Here is a 23,123-nt window from a genome sequence, read left to right on the forward strand (position 1 = left end):
AATGGTTTGGCTATAGAAATATTAATGTAGTTTCCGCTACACTGGAATTCTGTGTGGGTGTTACAGTTAGGGAATCATAGGATGAAAAGGACGATTATTAAATGTTTGCACAGTAGAGACGTCTGAACGCATAACGTACAGCTATTCCTAGGTATAAACATGGAATACACCAAAAAAAAAAAAAAACCAACAAAAAACTAAAGACTGACCTATAACCTAGGCGTAAGGATGGACTTTATTATTTTTGAAAAAGTCTTTTGAGGACTACAAATTACAAAGTAAAAGCAGATCACTATGTAGAAACCTAGTGAATACATTTTGTCTGTGCATTAAAACTATCGAAGTTATTCCTTTAACAATTTCACCCCATTCATAATGGTATCAGTTATGTTCTTCATAAGGTCACTACACCTTTACTTCAAATTATATTACACATATTCCCTCAAGATGAACTTTTAAACACCGAATTCTTGGCTCCTAAGAACGGCACCTTTGAAAGGGGCAATTTCCATTCAGTCTGGTGGCATCATTCTAAGTTGGTTTCTTTTCCCAACAAAAAAAAAACCCTTTCAAAATGTTCACTTTATTAATATGAAGTCTCTCCACCAAAGTGGTGGTCATTTTTTGTTTTCTAATGACTACATATATATATGTATATATATGATATATATATATACATATATATATAAATCATATATATATATATATAACATATATATCATATATATATATGGGTAGCAGCAAGAAAAGAAAGATGGAAATTAAAAGGCAGCCATTGAAATAAATGGATCAATTGTATATAAGAGATATTTGGCTCATGGCAATTTAAAAAGATGGAAACTAGGGTATGTTAATAGCCAGGTGCTTGAGTTACTTAAAAGGATGTCAAGAGAATGAAGTTGATCCAACATGATCAAGTGGGAATGTATCATCATTGCACTTCATTCTTTACAACAAATACTCTAAGGCAAGAGGAAATGAGTTACATTTAGAGTCTCAGAACATGCTGACCACTTAATATTTAACAACTTCCTGGGATTTGATAGTCACTTTCTTTACTCATACTATTTTTATTTTTTTAAAAAAGTAATCTCTGCACCCAATGTGAGGCTCGAATCCATGGTGAGATTAAAATTCACATGCTCTCTTCTAACTGAGCCAGGTAGGCACTCACATTATTTTATGAGCCCCTTTCCTTTCAATCTAAGTGCATGACAAGCGTAAAATACTTTAAATGACAAGATTTTTCTAAGGTACATTTGAAAATGGCTGTATGAAAAGAATATCCATTGGTTTTGCCTGGAAAGATACAAACTGAATGCAAAAGTTTTTAATGAGAACAAGCTCAACTTTCTTCTTCCCACCACCTCTGTCATACACAATTTCCCAAACAACTCACTTTCAAGCTTGTTCTCCATGGCTTTACTAAAGAATAAAAACCAGAGAGCAAACAATTGAGCTCAAGGACATCCAGGGTTAAAAATGCAAGAAAATACCAACATGCAAGCAACGGTCCAAATACTCAAGATTCATGTTAATGAATTCAATTACTGTATATGAGATTTTCATTGATGAGCAGGGCTTTGGGCATACCAAATTATCACACAAATCATTGCCTTTTGAGACTTTGATACTTTTACAGTTTAATTTGCAAACAGAATTTTTATAACAAATTATTTTTAACCAAATCATATCTTGAAAACTGTTTATATAGAAAACCCAGGGAATAAAGTGAACTGTTCATTGTGGAAGGCCTTAAATTACATTATTACAGTAGAAAATACAGGAGGTAGAAGATAACTGAAAAGACTAATGCAACATTAGATTCAAATCTATAGCTCCTGTAGCTACTTAAAACATGGTTTTAGAAACTAAACCCAACATTTCCAGTAACCATAGAAACATTTAAAATAAAATTTGCCATGAAAGCCCTTATATCATGCTTGATATAGGGAGGTAGGAAGATGTAAGAACCAGGACACATGAGACATGACATTTTATCTACAACTCCTGTTTGCTTTACTGAGGGTGTAGTTTCAAAATTCAGTCACCTTCTTCAGCTTCAGACTCAGATTCTAGAAAAGGGGAAAAGATGCAGTCAAGCATTATATAATAAAAGAAAACAAAAGTCCCCATTTATAACTTTGAAGATTTTTAATATAATTAAGATATATTATTAATAATCCCCCACTTATGAGGATATTCACAAGCCTTCATTTATAAATCTCAAAATTCATGAATATTAAATAGTCTCAATCTTTTCAATTTTCCTCCTCAGAATGTCTAATGGCCACGCCATCAAAATACTCCAATATTTAAAGTCAAGCTCTCCCTACCTGCCTTAAAGTAAATGGGTATTTGCAGATCTGTCAGAAATGAATGAAAGTCTGTATTCGAGGTACAAAATGGTATATGAATAAAAAAAGGTGGCATATACAATGGCCACATTAAAATTAGTTCTCCGGCTTACCAAACAAACTGCACCAAGTAAAAGACTTACCTTCTTCGGCATTTTTGAGCCACTCTACAAACTTTTTCATTTGCTCAAGGAAGACACTTTTCCCCTTTGCAACATGAGCATCTTTATACCACTTCAGAATGGGCTCTTCACTCAGGACTTCAGCTAGAAAGAGAGTCATCATTATATCTGGGAGTTTTTCAGGCAGAGTCAGATGCCACGTAAGGTACAGATGTGTGCATGGTAAAAAATAGCCTACTGAAGTCAAGTAAAAACAATAATTGTATTCAGAACACTCAACTGGTTTCTTCAGTTTTTAAAGAAAAATAGAAAAGATAAAATGAGAAACCTACATAAAGAAATGTTTTGTCAACTTCTTGCCAACATAGGAACCTACAGCTAGGAAAAACACTCACTAAACCAGTGACTTTCTCAACTGAAGGCAACTTCACACACCCCATCCCCGTGCTGGGACATCTGACAATGTTTAGAGACATTCTTGATTGTTACACTGAGGAGAAATGCTACTCAATAGTCTATAAGGCACAGGATTGTTACGAACAAGAGTTAAATGGCGCAAAATATCTGGAATACCAAGGTTGAGAAACCTTGTGATTAAGTAATCAGTGATACTTGATCAATAATTCATTAAACTCAGCAGGTTAAGCATCTGACTCTTGGTTTCGGCTCAGGTCATGATCTCATAGGTTCTGAGCTTAAGCTGATAGCGTGGAGCCTGCTTGGGATCCTCCCAGCTTGCATGCGTGTGCACACTCTCTCTCTCCCTTAAAAAAAAAAAACAACAACAACAAAAAACAACAAAACCCAAAAAACAAAAAAACAGGGGTGCCTGGGTGGCTCAGTCCGTTGAGTGTCCAACTTTGGCTCAGGTCATGACCTCAGTTTTTGAGTTCAAGCTGTGCATTTGGCTCACTGCTTTCAGCACAGAATCCACTTCAGATCCTCTGTTCCTCTATCTCTGCCTCTCACCCACTCACGAGCATGCTCTCAAAAACAGATGTTTAAAAACACCCAAACATTATTAACAACGATAGTAATCTACATATATTGCAATGGGCTCTCTCCCAACAAAGTCCTTATCTTTATTAACTACTTTAGATCAGTTTTCTGAAATAGGGATCACAGAAAAGGGAATAATAACTGAAATAGAAGGTTTTACCAGAGCATTTTGAACTGATCTTGAAGGACAAGATGGCTAATGGGGTAGAGTGAAGAAGGGAAGTCAACTTGTCATGGGCCAAAGACTACAAGAGATGTGAAGAGTGTGTCTGGGGAAGAGAACTGGTAGAGAACAGGAGACAAAGTGTGAGGCCACACCAAGAAGGTTTTAGATTTTAACTTATTAATAAGGTTTAAAGATATTTTGGATATTAATACACTAAAAAGCACCCAATTCAATTAGAGACAATTCAGTCCTATGATTAGAGTAAAATATTTTATGGAGCTAATGTTCAGACTCACTGAAATTATTAGAGGAGTATTTTAGGATTTTTATTAAATGTATTCACAAAATCCAAAATTTAAATTACCTTTATAAAAAAGCACCACTATTTTCTGGAAGGCTTTCATGAAATGAATGTTGTCATAGCAATACTCCTGAATCTTCAGTAACAGAGTCAGCTCAGACTGACCTTGAGTAGTAAAGGCAGCAAGTAGAGGGCTGTATTGCTTTTAAAGGGAAAAGAGAAAAAATGTAGTCACTTCTTATAATGACCAGCCATTTCAAAATTCCTAAAATACAGAACATAACAGATCTTTCAAAATCACTGTAAATTATATTCTATGTAATGGAAACTTAAATTAAGCAGAAGGCTCTCTAAGCAACTAAGCCAACCAAGCTATACTGTCTGCACCAGGGATTCCAGGCAACTGTCAATACAATGTTAATATTTTAGAGAATAAATAAGGAATGCTCATATTTTCCAATACTCCCTCAAAAGCAAACAACAAATTTCAGGCCAATGCTATTTTTAAACATGTATTTGTTTTTAAACCGTGAGCCAAAGAAAGGTGAAGTCAGACTTACCTTCAAGTGCTTGATGGCTTGCTCCGCTACAAGCTCCTCCTTTTTGTTCCATTCCACAGTGCTCATTACGCTGGACCAGACTATTCCAATGACAACGGGTTCTGGGATGTTGTTTTTTTTCATCTCCTCCTTGACATACAAAATTATCTGCAAAAAGAATCCCAATTTAGTAAATCAGTTTTGATATGTATACTCTACGCATCAATCTTAGACCTTTTACAAAAACATAAAAACACAACTGGCAATGGAACCACACGTGTACCACATATAATCAGAGAACTTTTAGAACTGGAAGGGATGGACCTCTAGTCCAAGCCTTAATTTACACACAGGCAAACCAGCTGGAAAAGGATGGAGATGGAAACATAAAACCTATTCACTGGCTTGAACCCTACAAAATCCCCAAGCCCTATAATTTCTGGGCACTAGTAAAGCATTAAATGTGAAAAAGGCTAATGAAAAGCCCCAGCACATAATTCAACAGCCACTAATTAAAACTCACTCTGGTGAAATACCTTAAAGCTTCTCAAGTGAATAAAAAATCATAGAGATGGCTTATTTTTTCCAAAATTTTATTTAAGTTCTAGTTAGTTAGTAAAGATGGTTTAAACAAAAATATCTTACATCCTTAAATGGATCACCACGGGACATCTGTTCTTGAAGTTCTTTCTGGAGTTCCTTTCGAGCTCCTATGGTTTGTTGATTCCGAACATATTCTGAAAGTTCTTTCAAGCCTGCCTCAGTAAAATACTTCGTGAAGTGTTCAACACTTTGTTTATTGGCAGGAAAAAGTTCCTGAAAGGAGAATTTAATCTGGTCAAGTGGTCTTTAAATCGTATCAATAAAAAACCACTTCTTTTCACAGATTAGAAATGAGAAAGTTCCCTTGTTACACTTTAAGTGTTGGCAAGAAGGGGAAGAATGAAAAAAGTTACAAACCATCAGTCTGTTATCCATGCTGACTTTCCGAAGACTTGCAGCTACTGCATTGATGTCTTTTTCATTTATCCATGATTTAAAGAGCTTTACAGCAAAAGCTGCTGAAACCCCTGTAGAACAAAAGAGCTTACTTAGCAGAAACAAGTGGATTTCAACCATTCTATCTCCCCATTTCAACCACAGACTTACTCCCTTTATCCCCAAACTTCCCTCTGCCACAAAGCTGCTTACCATTTCACTCCAATTTCTCTATTGTCTCATTTGCTAGTTAGGTACTTTTAGTTATTAAACTGCTTTCTAATGTGTAAAATGAGGGTAACAGTTCTTACACTTGACAGGGCTGTTGTGGGAAATAGGGCACATTAAGCACTCAGTAGTCTAGTTTTAAAAAAGTTTTGTTTTTATTTTAACAGAATTATTTAACTATGAAAATTACATCAGGCAACTTATTTTCTTTTGGGCTTGACATTTTCCCTAAAGTCACTTTCTCTGACTTTCCCAAGTCTCCCAATTGGAATTAATCTTTCTGGGTTTCCCTGGCATTTCTCTTTTTAAGTTATAACCACATCTGGTATATACCTAAAGATAGCCAAAGGTATATATTAAATATCTAATGAGTTTTATTTTATTAAATTTAAAGATAGTTAAAAAACTAAGACTATTACACAAATCAAATCTATGTAAGTTATATCCTAGTTTTTATATCAGTACATCTTTCATGCTCTTTGGTATCCTCACCTTCACACAACTAAAGACAATTCTTTACTAAAGGCTGATTACCTTCTTTAACCAAATTCTCATTATAAAGGCTATTAAGAATGGATGCATTAAGTGTTCCATTAGCCAGAAGAACACCAGTCAACATAGCCAGCTTGTTCCTCTCCGACTCTGAAAAACCCTTTAAGAACAGCAGCAGCTATAAAAGTAAATAGTTAAAGGTTAAAAGAGCAACTGTATTATATAAAGAGACATAGTAAAGCAACCTATACTGATTAAAAGTGTGGGCTCTGGGGTCTAACCATCCAAGTTTTAGTCTCAGTTATAGTAACATTAGCTGAGTGATCCTGAGCAAGTTACTTATCCTCTGTGCCTCAGTTTCCTCACATATATATATGTGGATAATAAAACTTGCCTCACAGGGTTTCTGTATTACATGAGTTAATAATTAGAACAGGTTGAAACCTGATGTTACTATTAATATTACTACATCTTTTCATCTACCTATATACAGACTATCTAAGACTTCAATAGCAAGTATGCTAAATTTCTTTCTCAATCTGCTTAGCTCTGATCTTACTGTATCTTTTGAACAAACCCCATTTTGGTCTTTAGTTTTTTGCCACTTGTTTGGACACAAAGCTAGGAAACACTGTGTAGCAAATTAAACTAAATGATACATCCCCAAATCACATTTCAATGACAGTCTACCTAAATACCTAAAATCCTCTCCAATCTGTGGCAAAATTAAGATTTAATGTTCCCCTCTTTGACCCCAACCTTCTGTATCCACAAAGCATACTGTTGTTCATACCTTTTTTACCTCATCTTCAAAACCTTTCTCCAGGTATTTGTAGCGCCTGATTAACTTGTTAAAAACCTATGAAGAACAGTAATGGAATTTAATAACTTGATATCTACAGATGCCAGATTCCTAAAAGATGTGAGTATCTCATAGTATCTTTAGAGCATCAAAGAAGGGAAACTTCCACTGGATATTAGAATTTACAAGCTATTTAAAAAGCCCACTTGGGAAGAATCTGTCAACTCTCAAAACTTACAATATAACACTTTAATAGCCACCCACGATAGATTTTTATTGCCAGATATTAAAGCAAGGACTATTTATTGCTTAAATACAAGTCATTTACCCATCTGTAAGATTATTAACAGAATAAGATCAGAGAATATAGTTCTACTTTCCCAAAGACAGGTAACAAATTTCTAGGTTAGGAGCACTTGAATTCTTTGCTTACAATAACACAAACTATGTATGAAACCTTTGAATGAAATTTTGATTGGTAAGCTAATCTGCCTATTAACTCATTCATCTTTAAAAAGTTACAGGCAGGGGCGCCTGGGTGGCCCAGTCGGTTAAGCGTCCGACTTCCGCTCAGGTCATGATCTCATAGTTCGTGGGTTCGAGCCCCGCGTCGGGCTCTGTGCTGACAGCTCAGAGCCTGGAGCCTGGTTCAGATTCTGTGTCTCCCTCTCTCTCTGCCCCTCCCCTGCTCATGCTCTGTCTCAAAAATAAATAAATATTAAAAAAAATTAAAAATAAAATAAAATAAAATAAAAAGTTACAGGCAGAAATAATTGAATGAAATGACAAGGAAATGATTTTCCTTTTCAGTTTGAGGGTTTTCCTTAAAAATGGATTAATTCCAAAGGGACAAACAGGAAAATAATTCAATCTTTTCTACTTTGTTTTCCTCAACACATTTGAAATTTCTAGTTCATTAATATTACACCAAAAAGTATCTCTAAATCTTCAGATTCCTTCAACTTTCTATTTGCAACCTCTTAAAAGCAGACTACACCTATTCAGACAGATAATAGCTAACTGAAATAAATATATAGTTTCATTTACCTGAGCAAATGCTTGCATGGTTTCTAGGTCTTCTTGTGCTGCGAACACACAGACATCTGTACGCATCATGTCATCTGCCAGTGTACCACCTGGGGCTAAGGTATATTTTACAAAAAATTTGCAGTGACCTTCATTTAAAATTAGTAATTATTTCAATCTTACTTTCTGGAAGGATTCTCATTATAAAATAAAATGATACAAATTCTAAAAGATGATCTGAGAGCAAAGTCACTATCTCAAAAGCAACATGGTTGGTTGGTGAATAAAGTGAAACAACTTGAGAGAATAACCCCCTTCAGCAACCCAGTTAAACTCACTGCATTAACCATTCAACAGTACCAAATCTGTCACTCAAGTGGAGATGTTTTAAGTTGCTTTTGATAACGTAACTTTCCATACAGAAAACAACCCTTCAAGCTTCCTAAGAGGCTGGGCCATAAAAACTTACAAGTTAGTCTTTATCTTTCATATACATTTGTAAGTATTTATGGATAAAGTGAGTCTGATATACACTTTGAAATATGGGGGAGGGGGATGAAGTCAGGGGGAACACAGCCAGACTAAGACTGTTAACAATTAAGTAGGGTAACAGCCAAGAAGTTCATTTTACTATTCTCTTTAGGATATATTTGAAAATTTCCTTAGTAAAGGTTTAAGAAAGGATTTTAAAAGCAGATTTAGGGTTAGTATTGTAAGTAGAAAATAGGTATTTCTTATTACAAACTGCTAATATAATGGAATATATTAGAACATATGAACGTTAAGTTCCTTGGTTCCACCATTGAGTAATTATTTGACTGCATGTAAGTTACTGAAGCCTTTTAAGCCTCCATTCTGCAGGCTTACAAATAAGAGTTCTGATTCTATCAGGCTGGCCCTGAGGATCAATATCATATCACTGTGAAAACATTTTGAAATGTCTTAAAGAGCTATGGAAATGAAATTATCATCATCATTTGAAGATATTTAACTAAATGGCACATTCTTTTAAGACATCCTGAGCTGGTGAGGGTGGAGGTGGAAGTTAGAGCAGTGCTGTGCAACAGAAACATAATGTGAGCCACATGATGTAATTTTATATCTTCTAGTAACTTCATTAAAAATATTAAAAACAGGGACACCTGGGTGGCTCAGTTAAGTGCCCAACTTTTGATTCTGGCTCAGGTCATGATCTTGCAGTTTTAAGAACCCCACGTGTGTCAGGGCTCTCTGCTGGGCGTGGAGCCTACTTAAGAGTTCCTCAGAGGGTGCCTAGGGTGGCTCAGTCAGTTAAGCGTCCAACTCTTGATTTTGGCTCAGGTCATGATCTCACACTTCATGAGTTTGAGCCCCACACTGGGTTCTGTGCAGAGCCTGCTTGGGATTTTCTCACTCTGTGCCCCGCCCCCCAAAAGATAAATAAACATTAAGAAAACCTGTAAACTGTCTTAGTTATTCCTTATAAAAAAATGAGTTTCTCTGCTCCTCTCCCTGGCTCAGGCTCTTTCTCTCCCCGCCCCCCAAAAAAGGTGCAATTTTAATATACTCTAATCCAACATATCAAAAATATTGATTCTAACATTTCAGTATTCAAAATATTATTGACATGTCTTACATTCTTTTTTATATCAAGTCTTTAAAATTCAATGTATATTTGACACTTATAGGACATCTCAATTTAGATTAGCCACACTCTAAGTGATTGTGGCTAATGTACTGAAGAATGTAGGATTAGTCCTCAGGCATACAGAAGTAGTATTTCATAAGACTACATAAGAGGCTAAGATTTCTCCATTAATGGAGAGTGTTCAAACACAGTTTGGAAAAATTACTGATTGGGGATGTAGTAGGGATGTACATATCAGAAAAGTCATCTCCAAATGTTATGATTTTCTAACAGATTTCAACTATAAAGCTAGACAGAGCAAGATAATTTGCTAAACTACTATGACCTGGGGGCGGGGGGAATGGAAAAATCCTAAGAAAGTAAAAAAGCCAAAAACAAAGCCACCCCAATTTGACAGGTTTGTCAAATAGTCCATGTTCTGGATTCCACATAATCTCTATACATCACATTTCCCACAAAACCCAGACACTTACCCAGCATTCCGCCAGCCACCAGAATGTCAAAGAGTGTTTCTGCATATCGGCGGTAATCAAGTTTTGCTCCAGAAGCATCAAGAAACTTTGCTACTGCTTCCAAATCAGTACCAGTTTCAGTTAAGCCTTGAATAATACAGTCTTGAAACTGAGTAGGGTCAAACCTCTCTTTTTCATCTGGGGGGAAAACCCCACAACATTTAGTTTTAAAAGGCTTACCAAAATGCCATGAAACCACCACCTTATGAAAGTGTAACTACTGAATAAGTTAACCACATGTATCACAATCTCATTTATTTCAACACCTGAAAAAAACAAAACACAAAGCTTACCCAAGACCTGCAATGCAAGCAGACACAATAAAAGACTACAAATATCCTCTGCAAATGCAAGGCATGACTGCCTAGTCACAAGAATTGTGTGGCTTTTCTCCTACTATTTTTTTCACACAAGTCTCATAAATGATGAGTTAAATGAGCTAGTGTGTTCCTACTGCCAGGAGGCAATTTCTACTCCAAATGCTCTCCTATTGCCTCTGGGCTCTTCTGAAATTTAGGACATCCTCTAAACTTCAGGTAAATTTTATTCTTGAGTGAAATTCTGTCTAAATGCTGGAGCTCTTGATTCTTTTCTTTAAATACCCATAACACTTTATGTTTGTTTTAAATCATTCATTTGGTACTTAACAGTGCTTTAGGGACATACCCAGCTTTGTTGACTTCCCTATCTAGGTTAGATGCTACCTTAATTTTCACACAGCCCTAGAGTGACCAACTCCTCCCTGTCTGCCCAAGACTTTGTGTTAGCACTGAAAAGCCTAGGTCCTGGGAACTGTCTTCAGTCCCAGGCAAACTGGGATGATTGTTCATGCTACCCAGGACCCCACCATGAGGAACTAGGAGGGCATGAGTTATCTCAATGTGGAACTGGGGAAGTGACACCTCTTCCTGATGCTAATAACAATAAAATGACTTGGTATCACCACATCCTCAAGGGGATACAGACTTTTCCCTATTACTGCTGAATTGCTCAGTTTCCAACTCCTCTTCCTCCTCTTGAGAAAATTAATTTAGCAGGTTAAATCTAAAGAAATCTGAAAAGACTAGAATCAAATCACTGTTTAGTCTCCCCACTACAAGAGGACGGTCTATGATCAGGGATTACAAAAGATTATGTAATATATATCTCAAAGTGTCTGTTACCCAGGGTAGAAAAAAACAATTTATAACCCGTAGCTGACCCAGTTCTATTTCCTCAAAATCTCCTGTAAAATAAGGTCGATATGGCTTTTGAACAATAACACTGAAAAATCCTGGTGAAAGTATTAAGCCCAATACAAAATATATCTGAGACCACACCCCACTTAACTTTGTGTCACCAATAAGTGCTTTGCTACAGAATATTCACCTAACTACCCACTAATAGAGAAAAGCAGTTAACAGAATTCTAGTACTTGTCTGTGAGAAATATTTAATTTCAAAAGACATTACAGTGTGAACTCTGTTCCATAATTAGCTTCCATGTGTAAAGTCTGGTTTTTCTCTCAGAAATCTTCACAAAGTTTGGGAAAAACCAGCAATTGCATTAGGAGCTCCCTTTCATAAATTAACTTTTCCCCTCAAGCAAGTCTGCTTAAATAAAATTTAGCTAGTGAAAATGCACTCCATACTTAAAAAAAAAAAAAAGGTACTTTATCCTCAAAATAAAAAGACCATTCACTATAGAGATATATATGTTGATACTAAAAACTAAAGGCTTAGAAAAGCAGTAAAAATACTAAGGGTATATCTGAAATGGCAGTCAACTAGAAATTCTAGTTCCTTTCTGATATTTTCTCTCAAAAGATTTACTATTAAGCAATTGCCTGGCAGAAAAACCAAGATATCAAAGTTGTTCTGGAAGTTTGGAGAGAGACTTTAAAACATATTTACCTCTTTTTCTGGTTTTAAAACGCTGGCCTGATAGCGTTGGCTTTTGCTGCTTTTGATTATTCATAAAAGACACCCTAAGAAAAGGAAAATAAAGCCTTAAAAATATCAGTGCCATAACATTTTGTTCTAAAAACAAAGCATCAAACCTTGGTGTAGTCACAATATAAATCAAATATAACACTTTCAGCCTGGCAGTACCTGGGGCAGACACCAAGAATTAATGTAACTTCGAATCCTGCATTTCTCCCTACGAGAAACTCTGAAGATGTACGGTGAAGTACACTTTTAAAAGACCTTATAGCAGCACCATAGTGACTAGGGGCAAATCACCCATCATAAACATAATTGTTTGGTTTCCTCCTCGTTCCTCTTTGAATTCGCCTGCATATTCCACTACTTCTAAGCACCACAGAAGTCTAAGCGAGATTGCCACCATTGCCGCGAGGTATCCAAAACGTGTACGTCGATTTTCAGACACCATCAAAGGGTGAATCCTTTCTACCGTGGGCCTATGAGCAGCACCACCCTATGAAGTTGTGCCCGTGACTGCAGCGGCCGCTTGCACCACTCCAGCCTGCAAAATGAACTGAGAGCCGGCCTAGCCTCCTTTGCCCCGTACCCTGCAATCCAAGTCTCCTCCCCGAGCACGTGTCTCCCTATCCACACCCTTCCTGCGTCTGCCGCTCGAACGAGATAACCCACCCCCCACCCAGAACCCCCTCGGCCCCTGCGGGGCGCCGCAGGGGCGAGCTCTCGGCCCGCAGCCCCTTCTCCACTGACCCCGTCGCCGGTGGTGGCGGTCGCCGCAACGAGCGGACCACAGGCGCCGAGGCGCTTCGCGCCGGGGGCCCCGCCGCCCCGTACATCCGCCCGCCCTCCAGCGAAAGCAGCGGTGGTGGAGGCGGCCGCAGAGGTGGTGGCTGCTCCCCCGCCCCTCCCGCCAGAACCCCCCACGCGTACATCACCCAACAGAGGCCGCAGCGGCTTTGTTACCCAGGCCAGGCAAGGCCGCTGGGGGGAGGGGGGGGTCCCTCGGTCTCTGGCGCCGCAGCGCACCCCCGGGCCCCACGTCCCGGTCCGGGCCGCAGACCCTCGACCTCCCTGCTGAGGTGGCGGCAGTGGCCCTCGAATCCAGGCCCCGGATCCCGCCTGGCCTCAGGCGGCGGCTCAGACCCATTCAAGCCGGGCCACACCAGACCTGCCGACCCCCACCCCCCTGCCCTGTCTGGCGACTGAGGGCCACAACCTCGTCCCGGGACAGGCGAGCGTCGCGCCTCACCGACTTTAAGGCGAAGAGAAAAGAGCCAGAAATCCCCGATGTGGCAGCAACTGCGGCGGTGTCTCCTCTGCGACCGGAACTAACGCGAGGAGGAGGGAAGAGGTGTCACCCCCGCCCCGGCCGGCCTCCTATCGCGAGATTTCTTCCTCAAGCGTCCTTCCCGCGTACCCCCTAGACGAGTCCTTGAGCCTCCGCCTTTTCCATTCCTTGGGATTCGGGGTGGGAAAGTAGGAAAGGACAGGGAGAAGGGTTTTCAAGTCTTCTTTGTTCCTTTATTGGGTTCAAGGTTTTGCGGAAACTTATCCTATCCCAGCCTGTCTTTCTTCCTTCTCTGCCCCTTGCGGCCTCGTAGCACACGGAGGGGTTAGAAGAACAAATACCCCGCCCCCCATCCCCGCCAATCCTGAAGAATTTGGTTACGGCCGCCCGGAGTCCCTCCCAGTAGACCCCCCCCCTCCCCCCCCCCCCGCCGGAAGTCGAAGCCTGAGTACTTGGTGCACTCGGGCCCTTTCTAGGGCGGTGGCTGAGCTTGGCCAAGGGTCCTTAGCTGACCTCCGCTCCCGTTGGGGTTGGTAGAACTCGCTCAGGCTAGTCCGAAGCGGGGCGACGTTGCTTTGCGGTGCTGCTGGCTGGCTGGGGTCGTGCACTGCCTCTCTTAGGAGGTTGGGAGATCCAGATGGAAGGTTCAGAAGAAAATTCTGCCCTCCAACTGTGGCCGCTACTCCTTGCAGCGGTCTTTTGTCGTTTTCTCCTGAGTGTGGTCCTTGCGGGGACCTGGAGAGCCTCAGAATCCCTTGGAGGACTTTTTAAAACACAGATTGCTGGGTCTAACCCGCACAGTTATGTAGATCTGTTGTAGGACTCAAAAATGTGCTTTTCTAACAAGTTCCCTCTGATGCTGATGATGCTGGTCTAGGGACTACACTTTTGAGAACCACTGAATTAGAGGATGTATCATCAGAGAGTTGAGGGACAAGGTAACGCGTGTGAAAAGCACTGTGGGCATTAAAACTGCAGAGATGCACAATGTCTCCAAGATCTAGCCTCATGTTTTTATTCCGTTTGTATCTTAGTTTGTTTGCCTCTCCATTGTTATTATCCTTCTACCAAAAAATCCCACCCAAACCCTAAAAACAGGGTCTGTTGCTACAGTCATCTTCCCTGCACTCTGCTTCTCTCCCTTATCAAACATTTTGGGTAAATCAGTTTATATTAGTTGATTTATTTAACTATCTGACCTCTGCTGCCTTCCCCTCTCAACATCGTGGACAATTACTTTCTCAGAGTTCTTCCTCAGAATTATTGCCAAATCCAGTGATCCTCATCTTCCTTTCCTCCTCTGAGCATTTAGAACATTACCCATCTCCTTAAAAACTTCGTTCCAATTATCCTGGTTACCTCCCTGGATAGTCCTTTGCAATTGCTGTTCCTCTTTTCTGTGCTCATTCCTTTTATCTTATTCCACCTTGCTTTCTTACCTTATACATTCGTAGGGATTTAACTTTGATTTTTTTATTTTTTAAATTAAAAAAAAAATAGTTTGTTTTTGAGAGAGAGCATGCATGAGCAGGGGAGGGGCAGAGAGAGAGGGAGACAGAATCCAAAGCAGGCTACAGGCTCCTAGCTGTCTGCACAGAGCCCAACACGGGGCTAGAACCCACAAACAGTGAGATCATGACCTGAGCTGGTCAGACACTTAACTGACTAAGCTACCCAGGTGCCCCTGGATTTAACTTAAAAAAAATTTTTTTTTTAATGTTTATTTTGGAGACAGAGACAGAGCATGAACAGGGGAGGGGCAGAGAGAGAGGGAGACACAGAATCTGAAACAGGCTCCAGGCTGTGAGCTGTCAGCACAGAGCCTGATGCGGGGCTCGAACCCACGAACTGTGAGTTCATGACTTGAACTGAAGTCAGACGCTTAACCAACTGAGCCACCCAGGTGCCCTGGAGTTAACTTTTAAAAGAATGCCAAATGCTATTGAATCATTACATATTTGTCAAGGCTCTCTATCCTTCTAGGCTGAGGGAATGACAGTGGGAAGGTCCTGAGGTAGGAAAAACCTGACCTGTTGGAGGAACTGAAAGGGGCTAGTGTGACTGGATCTTGGTGGGAGATGGGAGGACTATGGGGAGCGCGAGAAGTGGCAAGAGTCAGATTCCTCAGTGTAAGCCTTTTCCCCAAGGCCTATCTGGTAGCTCCACTAAATGCTAAACTAAACACTCTTTGTACCCTTACCCCTAAACTGTTTTTCTCACTTCTGAAGTTCTGTTAAAGGCACAATGTTTTACTAATAAGAATAGTTACTGTTATGTGGCAGATATATGTGTCATGTATTCTTCTAAGCACTCCACCTTATTTAATCCTCAAAACTACCCTATGATTGGGGCACCTGGGTGGCTCAGTCAATTAAGCATCTGACTTCGGCTCAGGTCATGATCTCTTGGTTCATGAGTTTGAGCCCCGCATCAGGCTCTATGCTGACAGCTCAGAGCCTGGAGCCTACTTTAGATTCTGTGTCTCCTTCTCTCTCTGCTCCTCCCCTGCTCATGCTCTGTCTCTCTTTCAGAAAAATAAACATTAAAAAAAAAAAAAAACCTACCCTATGATCTAGACTCCATCATTAGCCCCATTTAATAGATGGGAAGACTGAGGCATAGAGAGGTCAAGTAACTTACCCAAGGTCATATAACTAGTAAATGGAAGAGCTTAATTTGAACCCAGGCATTCTGGCTGCACTGCTGTAGCATTACTGTCTTGCCACCAAGATCTTATTTATCCATTCAACAAATAGTTGCCGAACTAAAGACCACTAGAGACACAGAGGTAACAAGTTAGACCTCTGACCTCACAAAGCTTATCTTCTATATTTGTCACATTTCTCAACTCAATCATCTTTTTCCAGTAATATCTTCATTTAGGCCTCTATTACCCCTAAGTAACTGGGGCTTTTGCAATAACTTCCTAACTGTGCTATCCCTTTCTCCACCCTTCTAGAATAATCTTCCCAGATGCCGCCTGAATCATATCTCTTCACTATTTACATGCTGTGGTTTGTACTCCAGATCACCCAGGGATAGTTCTGACCAATGTTTTTCACCTTTACTTCCCATCACACTGGTGGTTCTTAACCTGTAATTGCCATCCATCGTGGGTGTAGCAAGCATTTTTGACTAAAAACTATATTAAATTTAGCAAGTGATTTCCTTTAAAAAATAAAGGAGATGGAAGATTATCTATTATAAGATCATTCTCACTCATTTGCATGCTGATATATGTTCCTGGAAGTGAGAGAGAGAGGGGGTCATTTGGAATCGTATATGGCAGGCAGCCTAGTTTACCTATGCCCTTGGGAAATGTTTATAAACTGTATCTCGAGCAGAAAAGTTTCCAAACACCTGAACTCTATGCTTTAATCAGACTGAGATGTCCTTTCCTCATTCTTTACTCTCAAAATCCCATTTATTATTTCAAGGCTTATCTCAAATACTACCCTTCCCTTAAGCCTTTCTTAATCACTGCAGCTGATTTAAACATATTCCTTTTCTGAACTTTGCACTTTGTGTTTTCTGATATTCAATCTACTTTTGTATTTGCAGTTGTCTTTTATTCTATACTGAAATTCTTTATGGCAATGGCAATTTCTTACTCATTTTAGTAGTGCCTCACTGTATAGCAAGCATCATGCTTTAGTAAGTATGGGATGGGTTTGGTATAGGTAGTACTTCTCATGGAGACCTGACCATGGAGGAGAAAGAAAGGTGAGAAGGAATTTCAAGCTGGTTTTCTTTTAGGGATGCTGAAATACAGACATTTATTTTTATTTATTTTTAAAAATATTTATTTATTTTTGAGAGAGAGAGAGAGAGAGAGAGAGAGAGAGAGTGTGTGTGTGTGTGTGCAAGTGGGGGAGGGACAGGGAGAGACGGGGACAGATGATCTGAAGTGGGCCCTGTGCTGAGAGCAGAAAGCCTGATGTGGGGCTTGAACCCACGAACTGTGAGATTATGACCTGAGCCAAAATTGGACCCTCAACTCAACCGACTGAGCCACCCAAGTGCCCTGGAGTATAGATATTTAAAGGAGAATCTAGTCCCTGGGTGTTTTTGAGATTTCACATGAGTCACTTAACCTCTCTGTAAAATGTGAGTACTGATGCTTTACATGATAAAGACCCTTCGAATGCTCATAACTGGGGTTCCATATCTTTTAGTAGATTTGTTATTTGTCCTTAAACTGAATGTAGTTCCTAACAGTGTACTGCATGCCTACTCAATAAATGCTGTACTAGTGTAACAATTTAAGGAGCTTAAAGTGTTAAGTTTAAGGAGCTTAAGGTTAATGAGCTCAAGGAGAGGAGGGATAAATCAGATCTTTGAGGAAATGCCTAGTCTGCCTTAAATTGCCTTTTGTTTTGTTAGTGCTGTGCAGGACTTTGTTATTCAGACTTTCTGTGCTCAGTTAAGAATCCTGTAATGGCTAACCTTGCAAACTCCAGCATGTCAATAACAAAGTTTTGGGTAAAATGTCAGCAACATTCAGGACAATGTCTTACGATAGAAGTATTTTGGAACTTTTTTTCGTCATTATTAGGCCAAATTCGGTTCCCTACTTACCCCCTTTCTCCTTTCCTTCCTTCCTTCCTTCCTTCCTTCCTTCCTTCCTTCCTTCCTTCCTTCCTCTCTCTCTGTCTCTTCCTCTCTTCCTTCCTTCATTTCTTTCAGCTCCATGCCCAACATGGGGCTCAAACTCAGGACCAAGAGTCACATGCCCTACTGACTGAACCAGCCCGGCATCCTTGGGTTCCCTACTTTATAATTTTTTTAATTTATATTATTATTTTTTAATGTTTATTTGTTTTTGAGAGAGGGAGAGAGAGAGGGAGACAGAGCATGAGCAGGGGGAGGGCAGAGAGAGAGGGAGACACAGAATCTGAAGCAGGCTCCAGGCTCTGAGCCCGACATGGGCTTGAACTCATGAACCACAAGATCATGACCTGAGCCAAAGTTGGACACTTAACCAGCTACCCAGGCACCCCCCTGGGTTCCCTACTTTATTTTATTTTATTTTTTTCAATATATTAAATTTATTGTCAAATTGGTTTCCATACAACACCCAGTGCTCATCCCAAAAGGTGCCCTCCTCAATACCCATCACCCACTCTCCCCTCCCTCCCACCCCCCATCAACCCTCAGTTTGTTCTCAGTTTTTAAGAGTCTCTTATGCTTTGGCTCTCTCCCACTCTAACCTCTTTTTTTTTTTTCCTTCCCCTCCCCATGGGTTTCTGTTAAGTTTCTCAGGATCCATATAAGAGTGAAACCATATGGTATCTGTCTTTCTCCGTATGGTTTATTTCACTTAGCATCACACTCTCCAGTTCCATCCACGTTGCTACAAAGGGCCATATTTCGTTCTTTCTCATTGCCCTGTAGTACTCCATTGTGTATATAAACCACAACTTCTTTATCCATTCATCAGTTGATGGACATTTAGGCTCTTTCCAAAATTTGGCTATTGTTGAGAGTGCTGCTATAAACATTGGGGTACAAGTGCCCCTATGCATCAGTACTCCTGTATCCCTTGGGTAAATTCCTAGCAGTGCTATTGCTGGGTCATAGGGTAGGTCTATTTTTAATTTTCTGAGGAACCTCCACACTGTTTTCCAGAGTGGCTGCACCAATTTGCATTCCCACCAACAGTGCAAGAGGGTTCCCGTTTCTCCACATCCTTTCCAGCATCTATAGTCTCCTGATTTGTTCATTTTGGCCACTCTGACTGGTGTGAGGTGATATCTGAGTGTGGTTTTGATTTGTATTTCCCTGATGAGGAGCGACGTTGAGCATTTTTTCATGTGCCTGTTGGCCATCTGGATGTCTTCTTTAGAGAAGTGTCTATTCATGTTTTCTGCCCATTTCTTCACTGGGTTATTTGTTTTTCGGGTGTGGAGTTTGGTGAGCTCTTTATAGATTTTGGATACTAGCCCTTTGTCCGATATGTCATTTGCAAATATCTTTTCCCATTCCGTTGGTTGCCTTTTAGTTTTGTTGGTTGTTTCCTTTGCTGTGCAGAAGCTTTTTATCTTCATAAGGTCCCAGTAATTCATTTTTGCTTTTAATTCCCTTGCCTTTGGGGATGTGTCGAGTAAGAGATTGCTACAGCTGAGGTCAGAGAGGTCTTTTCCTGCTTTCTCCTCTAGGGTTTTGATGGTTTCCTGTCTCACATTCAGTTCCTTTATCCATTTTGAGTTTATTTTTGTGAATGGTGTGAGAAAGTGGTCTAGTTTCAACCTTCTGCAGTTCTCCCAGCACCATTTGTTAAAGAGACTGTCTTTTTTCCATTGGATGTTCTTTCCTGCTTTGTCAAAGATCAGTTGGCCATATGGTTGTGGGTCTAGTTCTGGGGTTTCTATTCTATTCCATTGGTCTATGTGTCTGTTTTTGTGCCAAAACATCTTTTTTTTTTTTAAAGTAATCTCTACAAGCCCAATGTGGGGCTTGAACTCACAACCCCAAGATCAAGAGTTGTATGCTCTACCGATTGAGCCAGCCAAGAATCCCTCTTTTATGACATTTCTTTCATTTGCCGCATAGAATGATTTCATTAGTTATTTGACTATTAATAATATTTACTATTATATACTATTAATAATATTTGTTATGATCAAGATTATGAAAAATAAGCATTAGTAATTACCTATTTTAATAAAATTTGGTAAATAAGCTATTCTTTTTTTTTTTTTTAATTTTTTTTGTTTCAACGTTTATTTATTTTTGGGACAGAGAGAGACAGAGCATGAACGGGGGAGGGGCAGAGAGAGAGGGAGACACAGAATCGGAAACAGGCTCCAGGCTCCGAGCCATCATCAGCCCAGAGCCCGACGCGGGGCTCGAACTCCCAGACCGCGAGATCGTGACCTGGCTGAAGTCGGACGCTTAACCGACTGCGCCACCCAGGCGCCCCCCTATTCTTTTCTTTTTTAAATGTTTATTTTTGAGAGACAGTGCACACAAATGGGGGAGGGGCAAAGAGAGAAGGAGGCAGACAGTCCAAAGCAGGCTCTGCTATCTGTGCAGAGCCTGACACAGGGTTTGAACCCATGAACCGTAAGATCATGACCTGAGCCAAAGTCAGATGCTTAACCAACTGAGCCTCCCAACACCCCAGTAAGTAAGTTATTCTTTTAAGACACCTTCCCTTAAAAACAGACATCTCTTATTTAGATTTTTGAGGCTTAGGCATTCAAGAAACCTGGCATTCATTCTCTTTCTCTCCACATAGGAATGATGGTAGGTTAAGGTGAAAACTCTTTGCTCCTGTAAAGTGCTTATTCAGAAAATAGTTTGAGGTAATTTGCCAAATAAGTAATATTTTGGATGAGCATAATTGCTGCATTTTAAGTTATGTAACATTCAAGGCATTTATTTAAAGAAAAGCAAACAAGGTTAACTATGGTGGCATATGGTATAACTGTTAGTTACAGGATTATTTAGGAAAGGCTGTCTATTGCTTATCAAGTCTTATCTCTTAATATATTAAAATTCATTTAAAGAACAAGAAATCTTATTGATGACCCAGATCTAAATGTCTCTGTGTTAGAAAATTATCTTGAATGTATGTTGAACTATTGCCTGGCATATTTAGATGGCCATCTTTCTTTGCTCTCTTTATAAACCCAAATTTCACATTTTAGGGTCAGTGTGTGATATAAAGTTATTAGCTTAAAATGAGAAAGCAACTAAACTAAATAGAACTTAGTTGCTGCTTTATTATTATTGTTGTTAGTAGTGGTAGCAGCAGCAGTAGTAGTAATAACTACTGCTGATAATTAGTAGTAATAGAATGGTCTTTATAGGCCTTCATTTAGAGAGGATGTTATTGTTTACAAAATATTTTCACATGGATTTTAGAATTCTTCATAGAAACTTTGTGGGTAAGTAGGGCTGTTTTACTTTCAAAGTAAGCTAAATATATTTGATGATGATCATTCTTCCAAAAGAAGGCCATGGACTACTTATTTACGAAATCTAATGCCAATTTATCTGATGAGAAAAGTACAACCCTTTTACTCATCATGCATTTCCAATTCTACTCTTAAAATGTTGTATTAAAACTGTCTTGGAGGATTTCCTAGGGCTTTCTGGGACAAAAATCATTTTCTTTTAAAACATAGGTTTATTTTTCAGAATCTAACTAGTACAGGTGGTGGTAGCCTTAGAAGGCTTTATACAATTAGGCTTGCCCACAACAGAGGTTTTCAGCTTTTGGTGAATCATTATAGGAAGTGCTAAAACGAAATTCTGCATCAATTCTCTACACCTGTTACTTTGAATGTAAGTCACATTTTAATATACACAGATTCCATGAAGAGTTTTTAGAACCCAGGTAAAAAGTGTTATGAAATAACATTAAGAACTTTGGTGTTTTATGACATTTTGAGAATCACTTTCCTAGAAAGAACAACATATATGCAACAGATTGGTCTCTCAGAAATGGCATTTGCTGAGAACAGTTAGGAAGGTCTCTGCTTTTCTTTGGCAGAAAAGAGGTAAAAAAGTGAAATGCTTTAGGACCTTCACTTTTATTTTCTACAACATGTATCTACTAAATACCTACTATGTGCCTGGTGTCAATGGCGGTCAGAAGACAATGAATTACGGTGCTGATCATGTGCCCTGTCCAATGATGGACACAGATGATAATGACAAGTACAGTACAGTTGTGAAGGTATCGATGGAGAGGTTTGCACTAGAGGCCATTAGGAGGTGGATGAGGCAGTGGGCAAATCCACAGGGCTGGGAAGGAAGGGGTTTACAAAGGATTCTGAATAGGAGATCTCCAAAGTGGGTCTTGAAGGAAGAGAAGAGGTTGGTCAGATGGAGAAGTAGGGGCAAGAAGCAGCATGTGGAAAGGCCAGAAAAGTGATGATGGCTGCCAAATTCTAAGAGCAGGGAGCAGCTTGGTGTGTGTTGCATAAGAGTGTGTGTGTATATGCATGTGTGTGTTGGGGAAGGGATGGCAGAGATGAAGGGGGCGTTTGGTCTTAATCTGTGTTGTTTTCTGTGTAGTAATTTACTTTACAATACTTTAGATATTTAGTAAAAACGATATGATATACTTAAGCATATTTAACTATTATCTATGCCGTAGATGTAGTCAGTTTGCACCCTTTTTTTAATGTTTATTTATTTTTGAAAGAGAGACAGTGTGAGCAGGGGAGGGCAGAGAAAGAGGGAGACACAGAATCCGAAGCAGGCTCCAGGTTCTGAGCTGTCAGCACAGAGCCCAATGCAGCTCAAAGCCATGGACTGCAAGATCATGAGTCAAAGTCAGACACTTAACTGACTGAGCCACCCAGGTGCCCCAACTTTACATTTGAAGAATCCAAATCATGAATCTGACCTTCAAAATTGTTTCCATAAGCATTTCAAATAATTTTCTAAAACTTCATCATAAGTTTTTGTTAACTGGTATTTGGATAATTGGATGTTAGAAATAAGGTAAATGGTTGGCCAGAACAGTTATATTCATCCTGTGAACCTTATATGAAGAAGGTGGAAGAATCTAGTAGGCAGTGCTGGGACAGGGCTGTAGGTCTGGAGTGCTACCGGTCCTGAGTGCCTTCTTCCCAGGGGATGCTATCATTTTCTCAGCTAGAAGGTTAGAAGATTGTGCCACCATAGTGTTGTATCCACCCAGTATGAACCTACCATGCAAGACGTTTGACCTATCTCATGGTGTCTATAGATATTTATTAAAGAGCCAGTCAGGGGGTGCCTGGGTGGTTCAGTCAGATAAGTGTCCA

General features: G+C 39.7%; 1 protein-coding gene and 1 long non-coding RNA gene across 9 annotated transcripts in view; one reads left to right on the forward strand and one right to left on the reverse strand.

Annotated features, from left to right (window-relative positions):
* Positions 1–217: 217 nt before the first annotated feature.
* Positions 218–13,467, reverse strand: BZW1 (basic leucine zipper and W2 domains 1). 5 transcript variants are annotated; one of them, XM_047871125.1, is made up of 12 exons: positions 13,321–13,467; positions 12,042–12,115; positions 10,111–10,287; positions 8,032–8,126; positions 6,976–7,041; positions 6,225–6,360; positions 5,445–5,554; positions 5,130–5,300; positions 4,506–4,652; positions 4,009–4,147; positions 2,501–2,623; positions 218–2,075 (listed from the first exon to the last, which is right to left on the reverse strand). In XM_047871125.1, exons 2-12 carry the CDS (start codon positions 12,103–12,105, stop codon positions 2,044–2,046), a joined length of 1,260 nt encoding a protein of 419 aa, XP_047727081.1. In that variant the 5' UTR covers positions 12,106–12,115; positions 13,321–13,467; the 3' UTR covers positions 218–2,043. The 5 variants fall into 5 exon arrangements, with proteins under 5 accessions (XP_047727081.1, XP_047727082.1, XP_047727083.1 ...); XM_047871126.1 differs by having other exon boundaries at positions 13,325–13,457; XM_047871127.1 differs by having other exon boundaries at positions 13,288–13,390.
* Positions 13,337–23,123, forward strand: part of LOC125172694 (uncharacterized) — a 62,920-nt gene continuing 53,133 nt past the window's right edge. For all 4 annotated transcript variants that reach the window (XR_007154808.1, XR_007154806.1, XR_007154805.1 and 1 more), the window contains exon 1: positions 13,337–13,422. This is a non-coding gene — a long non-coding RNA (uncharacterized LOC125172694). The remainder of the gene's footprint in view (positions 13,423–23,123) is intronic.

This window comes from Prionailurus viverrinus, chromosome C1 (assembly GCF_022837055.1).
Source record: "Prionailurus viverrinus isolate Anna chromosome C1, UM_Priviv_1.0, whole genome shotgun sequence".
Taxonomy (NCBI): domain Eukaryota; kingdom Metazoa; phylum Chordata; class Mammalia; order Carnivora; family Felidae; genus Prionailurus; species Prionailurus viverrinus.